We start from the raw sequence: 12272 nt of genomic DNA on the forward strand, positions 1-12272 counted from the left end.
TGTAAAAACGCTGCGGCTCACTCTTGAAACTCACACTGTTTGTTGCCTGCAATGTTGCTCATCTAGATATAAAAAATGTGTGTGTAATAAGTAGGCAACTAATGTAATAAAGAGCTGCAGCACAATTCAAAAAAAGAGTTTATTACTTGTATAATGGTACACTTTACTCATACAAAAGCAACATCAAATTGGTTGATGTTAGCAGAATATTTTGCATTGACAGTTTAGAGAGCACATCATAACTACAACTTCTCCTCTCTAAGATTTACTGTGGTGAGTTGCAGTTAGCCTGGTGTCCGGTTGGTCTGGGTTGGTACCCGCCCCCTCGGATAACAGGAAGTAAACTGACAGGGCCGCCTCAGTGCTCCATTGGCTCAGCAGCTACCTCTCCTGCAGCGGCGGGCTCATCTGCAGGCTGGGCAACCTGACGCACAAACACAAGTGTGGTTTAGCACACAAACATCAGGGTCTGCCTAACGCTGAAAACAATATTTAATGTAAAGGATCAAAAGAAGAAATATGATTTGTTTAATAGATGCATCTCTAAATGTCACTTTCATTCCCTTAAGCTAAATTTAAATCTTGCTTTTTCACACAAAAACATTTGCCTTGAATATATTTTAACAGTATACCACTGGTGAATTATCAAAAGGGACGACTAAACAGCTGGAATTACATCTTACTAGGTGTCGATTGTCTAACGTGGCTCAAATGCAACATAACCTACCGTGTTTAGAAAATACAGAGCTGTAGTTTGTTTGGACTAATCATGTAGACTAGCGTTCAGAAGAAAACCAACAACTAAAATATAACATTTGTTCCTTAAATTAAACCAAACATGAGTCGGAACTGGACTTGATAAATCCTTGCCCCCTTTACAGTACCTTTCTCTGTGGCCTCTCCTCCAGTCCCTCCAGGAACGGGGCAACGTCATCATCATCATAAATGACAAACTCCATGTCCTTCCCCACAATGCCAATGGAAACATTCTGAAAGAATGAGAAATATACCTAAGAAATGGCCTGTATACTAGACCACAACATCCTCAATGCCAAATTGGGTTGTTCAATCTGAAGTTACTGAATCCTGTCATAATATTTACAATCCATTTAGCTTTGGATTCATATTTATCCTACAAGCCTAGTTCAATTCTCTGGCATTTGCTACAAATCTCTTTTTTGGTGGACAGACACAAAGGGTTTTTCACAGGCAGGACAAGTGCATGTCTCATTTAGGACACAGATGAAGACAGAGATGATTGATTTATTGTGTGCTGGGATTTGGAACATCAGAGTGAAGAGAGTTGGCGTACCTTGGTAGTGAGGTCCTGCTCGGCGGGGAGGGTTTCTCTGAGAGCACGGAGGCCATGCTGGACCAGATCGTTCAGGTTACCTAAAAACAAAATACTGTTTAAATTCCAAGTATTTCCACTTGTCACTCAGCAAGTGGAAGCCACTGTTTGGCACTGTGACTATCCATGTTTGAACAATGAAGTTGCTAAATGAGATCAGTGAAAAACACAGATGAGTCAACATTTAAAGACTTTCAAAATCCATGAATCCATAAAAAGCTGACCAAAAATATGAGGGAACAAGGCTAGTGAAATAAATGTTATCTTACAGTCGGAGAACTTTTCCATGAATCTCTCCAGGTAGGTGCGTGCAGACTGAGAGCGTGCGCCGATGGACATGGCTTTGCAGTCAAAGTAGTTGGCTGACGGGCAGGTCTGGAAGATGTGAGGTCCCATGTCCTGGAAGACGCAACAAGAGCCATGGTTACATTTTAAGTTATAACATTTGTACAACCTTAATTCTTTCACAGGGGAAAAATAAAAAAATAAAAAAGTAGGAGATAGATATTTGAGTGAGCAAACTTACATCATAGCCAGCAATGAGGAGTCCAACACCATAGGGCCTCCTTCCATACCTCTGTGTTGGGATTTGGGTTTCTAAAAGGTTCAGTTAAGGATCACCGTTGCCATTCACAATTATTTACTTCACAGGGTATTCACACAAGGGAAACTGGCCAACAGAGCCACTGAGATTGTGATATATAAAAAACACATTTTTACAGTAGTGAGGATACTGCTGCCAATAAGAGAGACGAGACGTGACGCGGGGAGGGGTCTGTCGAAGACAAATCTTGAGTCCAAGCACTCCTGACGCATGAAATTACTGTGGAAGAGAGGGTGTTAGTATGATTTCGATTAATGAGATTTATTGATTCACAGGTTGACTGAAAAGCTCTATTCAAACCATCAAAAAAGGCAGCTGTGACGTACCAAAGCAGTCTGGCATCAGCAGTCAGTCCAGCAATGGAGATGCCGATGTGGTTGTCGACATGGAGGATCTTCTTCTGGTGGGCAGCTAGTTCAGACTGGGCTCTCTGCAGAGACACGAAAAACATGACAAACAATCACGCACGACCTGATACTTGTCCTTTGGCTTTTCATTAATAATCAGCTACATGCTTTGTTGTGTCTTTATGTGTTATAATACATTAAATGTTCCATGGTTTGCTGCGTTTCCAAATAAATAAGGGCAACACTTGTTATTAAATGTAATAACGGAAAGACATTTCTAGTGTACTCTACAATGTTGCACGTTTTTGGGAAGCCGAAATTGTGACAGAAAAGACACTGAATGACTGTACCTTTAATGCAACCAGGACTGCATGAGTTTTGGATTTGAGTCCTACAGTTGCAGAGCCTTGCTTCACTGCCTCCATTGCATACTCGATCTGATGAATACGGCCCTGGACCAACATGAAGATGAATCATTTTATTTACATATTATGCTTTGGCAACGTCAGTGATACATAGGACATTTACTTTTTTGAGAAGTCAGAGGTTAAAGCAAACAGCGACTTACTTGTGGGCTCCATACTGTCACGTCGTTGTCGTACTGATTGCGGAACTAAAGATTAAAAACAAGCCATCATTTGAAAGTGACACTTTAAAACAATCATTATATAAACACACAAGAGCGGAGCTTACATAGTTGCCTTGCATTATCCACGGGTTTTCCTCAGTTACAGACTATTTCTCACGGACTCCAAGTTAACGACTACACAATGCGACGTGTCTGTCTACAGCCTGGACTATTCTAGACTCAGGCTTTAAGTTACAAACATGACTGAATAATTGATAAGTCCAGCTTTGTGTGCAGCCATTTACCAAATAGAACCATGCAACCGAATACGATCATAACCAGTTTTGTTAACAGCGCTGGGTGACGTTAATGTTACCACTTTAACTTAGTCCTGCAGAGAGCTGGCTCACATTAGCTGGATAAAATGCCCAAAGTACGAACGTTTGTTAAATTACTACGGTGACCAGTGACTACGGGTTATATGTTGACTTCGCAAAATAAGTTATTAGTTTGAAGCCAAAGGACGGTGAGCTGAGGGAAAACGAAAGTAAAAGGCATGATACTTCATTTTGATGCTAACTCAGCCTCTACTGGCTAACGTCTGCTAGCTTCGTTGCGTTAGCATGCTAGCCATCTAAACAGCACATCTGCAACGCAAGTATGTTATCAGGGCGCTGAATGTATTAATCGGGTTATGTATAGACATTGTTTAATGTGATGTGATACGACACATATTAGCCGTGAACCGTTTCTTTGGACACACGTCACTTAGCCGGCATCAATGCAGCTAACGTTAGCAGTTACTGTTTTGCTTACTCACAGTGCAGTCAAAAGTTAGCTAGCTAGCTAACGTTAGCTTGGTGTGCGTAAATTAACCCCTTTTCTAGGTTTCTTAGTAAATTACATAAACAAGCTGTGTGATTTATTTACAGTTTAGACATTATATTTAATGTTAAATTGATGAACATATTTCAAATATCATTCATAGTTACCATCTCTGCCTTTAGAAGTGTCTCCTCCGCCTGTGCTATGACCCGAATTTGATTTATTTCCCTGGACGTCGCGTCAGGAAAAACAGCAGAGCCCCGATTTCAAATCAGTGATCGATTGAGTAAAGTTGTGACTGGCTGCAAACCAAAAATACAGCTATCACGATATTTTATTATTTCATCCTATAAATAAAAAATAATAATAATCTAAATCTATCAATAAAGAAGACAAAAAACGCAACTAAGCCTTTATACAACACAATTAGTCTAACAGTTAGGCTATTAAAAAAAAAATGTAAATACGATCACCATACCATACACAACATTGATTTTACATTTTACACGGTATGCAATTATTTAGTTATAAATAAAGATAGGATTTTGCAGTTAATGGTTTATCATTTGTATAAAACTGACGACAAAATGGAAAAAGGTTTATTATTTTTTAGCAGTACAAGTGCTCTATGTTCATAATTGGGGGAACAGAAGCGAACGTGTAGTAGTGTTTTCAATATGAGTGTTTTTCTCCCCGAATTTCATTCTTACTTCTTTTTTTCTTTTCTGCACTGACCGCGAGGCGCAGTGTTTGTGCATGAACACTAGGCGGCAGCAGTAAATTAGAAGAAGACACTGGTTGCATCATTTGGTTGTGGACATTGACAAGGAACACACATTTCTGTTGCAGAAACTCATAAAGAGTTCCAGAATAAAAATGAACAAGTTGTCCCATAGACAACAGCGGTGGCTGTTTCATGCTTGTTTGTAGACGTGCTTCCATGTTTGCCAATGTCAATTATGGAGAAGTCAGCGTAAGATAATGAAAATCTAGACTTCACTGTTTCCTTTTTCTATACAAGTAGGCTAATGGAATTTACACTGAACGGATGAAGGTCCATACTCACTAACTGAGTTTTATTTAAGTTCATTTGAAATTTAAAGTTTATGTTGTAATTTCAACTTGAAACAGGCTATTTTTTTCTTGGTCATCATTCTAATGTACCAGTTGGAGGTTAGCCTACCTCACTGCTGCACAAATTAAAGTATGGAGCAATAAGTTGTAAGTTGTGTACAACTTTATTGTGTCATTCCATTTTAAATTTGTGTAGATCTATCCTCTTTTTTTAATAAAAATAAACTAAATAATTCAATAGTTGAATATACAGATGATGATGATGAATAAACAACACAAGCAATAATGTAGTTAAGATAACATTTGTTGTTTTTGTCAAAAGCAGTTGTAAAACGAATGCGCATCTGCTTCTTTAAAGGTAAATGCCACCCATTTTAATAATTCAGTTATGTTATTTCTGTGCCACGGAGCCCTTCACTCAATACTTCTCATCCACTGAGCCTTTCTAAAAGCTAGGTACTGGAGAAGTAACACATGACCTTTAAACTGGAGTGCAAGATCTGGCTCTCTTCAACAGACAGCGATCAGGACTGTGTTGAGGTCTTGAACCAAAATGAAAGCTTAAAAAATGGTTTACATACATTGAGCTGTAATAGAATATTGATTTCACTTTGGTTTGATACGTCACAGTTTGACAAAGTCATCAGCTTTTTTATTAGGAGTTTTTGTTGTTGATTTCTGTCACCAAGTTCAGGAAAAAACTGAACTGTCCTGGCCCACTGAAATAAAATGTTAATTCTTAAAATGACAGCATTCCTCTTTAGCCTTTTCAGGTATGAAACAGTTCAGATGGATCTTCATTTTACTGTCTTCACATACAAAACTTAACCTATACATTTGTACAATGCCTTAAAAGTGAGTCGTCTTCTTATGTTTCTTCATGTTTTTTTTGACACATTTCAACCAGCATTTGTCGCAGTCTATTAACAAAGTGTTTTGTACATGTCCCTAAAATGACTTAAAAAACTGAATAATAGGTGTATCTTTTTCAAAAACAGCAAGAGTCATATTATCACTTAAAAAAGGAAAAAGATAACTTTTAATGATAAGATAACTAATAAATACCTTACTGGAATATTGTAGTGATAACATGTAATGAAGCTACCATATTGGACACCTATTGAGTACCATAGAGACATTAAAAGTCAGGAAATGCTTGATATAATAAATGAGACTTTAAGAGATTGGAATTCAGTGTTTGTCTTGGACTTTGTGTTAGTGTATGCTGATACATTTTCAGAATCTACTGATAAACATAGACTGTCAAATAATACTCCACACGCACTCACACACGCACTGTTTCTTCTTTTACTTAAAGGAGCAGTGTGCAGGATTTTGTAACATCTAGCGATGGGGTTGCAGATCAACTGAATAACCCTTTCCAGTTGTTTAGTAGAAGCATACGGTGGCCTTCAGGTAACATAAAAACGTGAAAGGCCCTCTCTAGAGCCGGTGTTTGGTTTGGTCAGTCTGGGCTAAACATGGCGGAGCAACATGGTGGGCTCCGTGGAAGAGGACCGGCTCCCTATGTACATATAGGGCTTATTCTAAGCAACGAAAACACGATTCTTAGTTTCAGGTGATTATACACAAATAAAAACTTAATTGTGAATATTGTATTCCATTTCCGCCAATAGATCCCTCTAAATCCTACACACTGGTCCTTTACTTAAAGGATATGAATGCTTTTTTTCACCACTGTTGAGTCCTAATTGTGAAGTTGATGAGTTATTACAGTTAATAAGGGAATAGTAAAAAAAAAGTCCTTTAAAGGTTCCATGTTGTTGGATATTATACAATTATGGAACAACTCTACAGGTGGAAAGATGCTCACAGAGTTAACCATGCAGTGAACCGTGGCCCCAGAGTCTATCTAACACATGAATGCATGCTCCTTACACATGAATGCATATGCTGTACATTCTCTGGGGTCAACATGCTATCCTGATTTTCAAATTGGAATATAGACGTATGTTTTAATTTCTCAAGGGATTCAGTCACTTTCTGCAGTCAGAGTAGTGCCCACCTACAGCCTCAGCCTCATCTCTATGTCTGGTTTAAAGCTTTTCCCCCTCTGTTAGTGATATCTGATGTACCCTTGATCCAGGAGGAGGAGGGGGGAGATGAATTAGTCGGGCTGTGCTGACGAGCTCTCCTCCTCTGCCAAGGCAGCGGCAGCACGGCGGCGGCCATTACATCAGCGCGCCAACCTCCTCCTTTGTGATTGAGATTGTAGGAGCTGTGCTGAGCTCAGCGTGTTTTTTTTTCCTTCTTCCTGGGGGCCTCATTTAACTCTGCCAAACGGCCCCCCTGTTTAATTTTTCAAATGGAGAGCAGCCTGAGTCACTGTGTGATGGGTCCAAGCCACACTGTGGACCCTGCGCTCGCACGTGGTGGCGGGGGGAGGGAAGAGAGGGAGTAGAAGTAGAAGAGAGCGTGAGGGCTCCTATTCCTCTACCCATTCATGTTTTTCAGTTTGTGTTAATCGCATGGGGAAAGAGTGAACTCCTACTGTCACAACTCATCTCTAATTCTGATTGAATTCCTTTATGTTTCTTTGAATGCTATCAGTTTTAATACGTGGCATCAGCAGAGATTCTTTATTGTGGCTTGTAACTGAGCTAGCCTACAGGCTAACACTTTTTTATGAATGATGACAACACATCAGCAGTGCATATCTGCAGTCAAGTTAGAATTTATTTCGCATCCTGAGTGCCTAAATATCCAACAACTCTCATCCCCTTGTTGCTTAAAATCGGTCAGCGTTGTGTTTTAGCCTGGAAAATGACCGGACTAATAGTCTGGTAAGGTGGCGGCTCTGCTAAAGTTGCATTAAGCTCGCAGCTCCTTTAACAAGGCGGGTCAGGGGTCACCAGCCGCACAGCAAACGGAGGAAAGCCATCTCAGCCCCTCCCCTTCATAAGTTTTATGAATACTGCGTGTCGTTGTTGACGTTAACATTTCCTATAGCAAAGGCCAGCGCATACGTGTGAGAGAAGAGGTGAGGTGGGAGTCTTGCAGAGATTCTGTTCGCTGCCGTCAGTTTCCTGGTGTTGACGAAAGCGCTTATGCAGCATTTCAGTGGCAAATGGCTGAAGAGGCTTTTTCTGGCACAAAAAAAATGCAGTACATTGTGGGGCACTTAATAATATCAGCAGGTAGAAAGATATAGCCTCTTTTCTCAGTCTTTGAGCCTAAGAATAGACAGCTAATAAGCATCACACACACACACACACACACACACACACACACACACACACACACACACACACACACACACACACACACACACACACACACACACACACACACACACACACACACACACACACACACACACACACACACACACAGGCTTTTACCTAAAGTGCACACATACCTTATCGCTAAGACCAAGAAAGTGGATCACATCACTCCAGTTCTGAAGTCTTTAAACTGGCTTCCAGTGCCTCAAAGAATTGATTTCAAAATACTTTTGCTGGTTTATAAATCACTAAATGGTTTAGGGTCAAAATACATTTCTGATCTGCTGCTACACTATGAACCACCCAGACCTCTCAGGTCGTCTGGGACAGGTCTGCTTGCTGTCCCCAGAGTCCGAACTAAACAGGGGGAAGCAGCATTCAGTTTTTATGCTCCACATATCTGGAACAAACTCGAAGAAAATTGCAGGTCCGCCGCAACTCTCAGTTCTTTCAAATTAAAGCTGAAGACCTTTCTTTTTGATGTTGCCTTTCTTTAAATAATTGTTCATTTCTTATACTGCAATGTACATATTATTCTTGTATTTTATGTTTTTAATTTTGTAATTGTTTTTAACTGTTCTTTAATGTTTTATGTAAAGCACTTTGAATTGCTGAAATGTCCTCTACAAATAAAGCTGCCTTGCCTTATACAGAAACTGGTTCACTTTAAACCACCTGATGCCAGCAAGCACTACTGTACATGCATACTGTTTTTTAGTGACTCAAATGTCATCTAACAGTAATCAGGTTGCTATGAAAAGTGATTGAGTAATACTTTTGACTGTAAGAGGGAAATGCCGTTCTGGAAGAAGCTGATTCCAGTCATTATATTAACAATGATTACAATTTTCCTAGCCATCATTTTCATTGTTTTAATGCCAGGAAATGCAGCCACATCAGTGCCGGAGTACCAGAATCCATCATTTTAATGTTCTTATTGCATCTGACCACAGCTCACTGAAAAGAAGTTTTAATTGGCGATTGCACTAGTGCTATAAAGGTTAAGGTTATAAAGTTTAAAATTCTAATAAAAAAAAAGATCTATAAAGCATAATGCAACAGAACGTGATCAGACTTTTCATCAGTAAATGCACTGGCAGGTGAAAGACTGAAACAGACACATATTCCCACACAAATACTGTGCATTATAGTTTTCGGTGCTCTGGTGAAACACAAGATCTCTTAAAGAGGACATCTGCATGCAACATTAAAACTGCAGGGAAACCCCTTTGCCACTATTGTATCTGTAAAACTGGGCTTTCTCTAGGTGCTGAGAGAATTTATCTCTTGAAGTGAAGGATAAATATCCTCCCGTTAGAGGCATTGGCTCACTTTCATCCAACTTTTCGTTATTTTTTTCTATTCAACGTATTTCTATTTGCAGCTCAGACGATTACAGCTGTACAGATCTAAGACTATATGGTAAACTATGTGTCCATGGCTATTTTTAGCCACACTAACGACATGGCTCTAGAGATGGTACAGTAATGTCCGTCATTTGTCCGTCAGTCCTTTCGGCCCAACACTTTTGTTCAGGTTGAAATATCTCGGCAAATACTGGATTGATTGCCAGGAAATTTCAGACATTTATCGTCAGAGGATATTAATGACTCTGATAATTCTTGACCACTATTTCAGCTTTTCCAACACAGTTTAGGAATCGTCTAAAACTATAGACCAATTTCCCATCACCCACAGCTGTATTTAATGCCTATATTAGTCTGTTATATGGTACCATTAGCATTCTAACATGCTGAACGTGATATGATAACGCAAGTATAAGAATAATTACTTTATTTAGCATTTAGCTCATGTAACATTGTCAGACTCACAATGAACAGTTTAAAGCAGAAGTGAGATATCATCTTTTTTATTCCACACATTCTTCTTCCATGTGGAACTCAACAGGCAACAGTTTTGGGTGTGTTATGCTAGTATGGCTAATGTAGCTTAAAGCCGCTATAGCCTAAAGCAGAGAGATAAGGAGTAGCTACAGAGGTCTGGTGAGCTCACTTCTTTCTAACTCACACACCCCCAGATTTTTTTCTTTCATCTTTAAACTTGTAGGCCTCAGCCCCAACTGATGCTGACTCAAGTGACATCCCTTGAGGCAATTTATCAGACTTCACGCAGCTCCCTCTGGAGCCACAAAAGGCTACATACAACCTCTTAATAAATGTAGTACTCCCCAGCACCTGTAAACAGACTTTGACATGTAATCAATATAAAGATGAGCCTGACAGTTTGATCCTAAATGGTCACCATACAGAGAATACAGTTGTTAAATAACATGGCCTTTCATCTGGTTCCACATTATTTTTGCATTATTTATGGAAATGATCTGCAATTGCAAAGTTGTCCCTACAGTTTTCATCCATCTAATACTTAAGTTGTCTGGTGTAATAAAAATAAAAGAGTTATTAGTAACTTAAGTAGTAAGTAAATTTTGATTTAATTGAGGCAAAATAACACACAACTTAGACTTAATCCGAGCTGTATACATGACAAAATAACATATATGTTCATTTAATTATAATATAACTAGACTGAGAATGTTTCTCTTCATCATTTTGGGCAGCACGAAAACACAGTTAAGTAAAGAGGCTTGACTTTTGATGATAACACAGCCTCAACTAATTTGAAATCTAATGCACCAGAACCAGTTGTTCATTTGTCATCCCTTGTCAGTGTCAATGTAGAAACATCTGATGATGCCAAGCCTACAGAACGGAGACATCCAATCATTACTTTGGCTCTCCGGCAAACATTTAAGCATTAACTGCATTTGCTCATCTAGCACTGCAGTTTTGGAATAAAACTAATGTGAGTAGTCACTTTTGGAGATGAGAGCATGGTCTTCTGTCAGATGGCATTACACTGATCTGTTTAATATTATTATTGGATGGCAGCAAAAAGAAAAAAAAAACAATTGACACCATAATTCAGCTCAAACCTCATGATTGATTGGCATGGGCGTCGGAAGCAAAAAAAAAAAAGTGGGTGGGTCCTCCCTTGCTAGTCAGTGAAGATTACCATACAGTAGCAGCTTGACTTCAGTATAAACACATAGCACGGGTACAACAACTAGCTTCTCTCATTGAACATGATTCAAAGAGCTGTTGACAATTTGCAATTTGAACACTTTCTTTGAAATCAAAGTAGCATCAATAACTTTAAATAGCAGCACAAATACATCAGAACATATGCTAACGTTGAGATTAGGAAAACAATCTAAAATGTAGCCCAGCCAATGAACAGCTTTGTCAATAACCATGTAACACCAAACATCCACTGTACTACAATGTACCTGTAAATTTATTATTTAAAAAAAATAGTTTTTAGACACTGTTTTTTAACAGTTGAATCCAACTTCTTCATGTATATGAATAAAGCACCCTTTGCACTCTGCACCATTGCACTATTGTCTTACAGTCTACACATTTTATTGTGTTGGTAATACATATGTACTTAGTAGTCACATGTCTGTTTACTTTCAGCTTTGTTGTCCTTGTTTTTAGCTGTTATGTCTGTTTCTGTGCCAGTACATTGAGAGTGACAAAAAACAAAGTCAGTCAAATTCCTTTGTATGTGCACTTACTTGCCCCATAAAGCTCATTCTGAGTCTTTAATATAGCCTAGATATTAGATTATTACATAATAATATTGCTCAAATAAACAATTTGGAGATTTAAGTGGACACAGATTTTCTTTTTCACAATTTAATATCTAAGTACATCTATGTATTTATTATCTTAATAGTAAAAAAAAATAACAATATGACATTTACACAAAAAATTAAGGTGAATTAATAGCAATATACAGAGACTTATACAAGATATGTACAAAATTGAAGAGATGCAGAATTGCTTGAGTAGAAACATAATGGCCCTCATTTATCAACCTAACGTAGAAACCAGCGCAGATATGAGCGCAGAAATCATCTTACAACAGGCTTCACGTGGGATTCATGAAAAGTTCGTATCACACCAATCAGAGTGTAAGAATGGTCGTACATTGATAAATGCGGCGGCTGGAAACGATCGTCATTTAAATATCACGCCCCAATATATTCTCAGTTTTGAGGCCTCGCCCCTACAATTTACGACAGACAGACCGTAATCCGGCGGAGAAGCGTAACTTTCAGAGGTGGAGATTGAAACCCTGATATCTCCGGTTCATTTTGCACTCGAATGGGTACTATTTGTCAGCCTGAAAACTGGTATTAAAGGCTGTAGAAAGAATTCGGAATGGAAGGAGA

At 38.8% G+C, this 12272-nt stretch overlaps 1 protein-coding gene across 1 annotated transcript; it reads right to left on the reverse strand.

The window, feature by feature from the left end:
- Window positions 1-121: 121 nt before the first annotated feature.
- psma1 (proteasome 20S subunit alpha 1) lies at window positions 122-3986 on the reverse strand. The gene is made up of 10 exons (XM_039809824.1): window positions 3863-3986; window positions 2871-2915; window positions 2653-2754; window positions 2282-2385; window positions 2086-2174; window positions 1878-1948; window positions 1621-1750; window positions 1313-1392; window positions 885-989; window positions 122-424 (listed from the first exon to the last, which is right to left on the reverse strand). Exons 1-10 carry the CDS (start codon window positions 3863-3865, stop codon window positions 359-361), a joined length of 795 nt encoding a protein of 264 aa, XP_039665758.1. The 5' UTR covers window positions 3866-3986; the 3' UTR covers window positions 122-358.
- Window positions 3987-12272: the final 8286 nt, after the last annotated feature.

Source organism: Perca fluviatilis, chromosome 8, assembly GCF_010015445.1.
Source record: "Perca fluviatilis chromosome 8, GENO_Pfluv_1.0, whole genome shotgun sequence".
Lineage (NCBI taxonomy): Eukaryota > Metazoa > Chordata > Actinopteri > Perciformes > Percidae > Perca > Perca fluviatilis.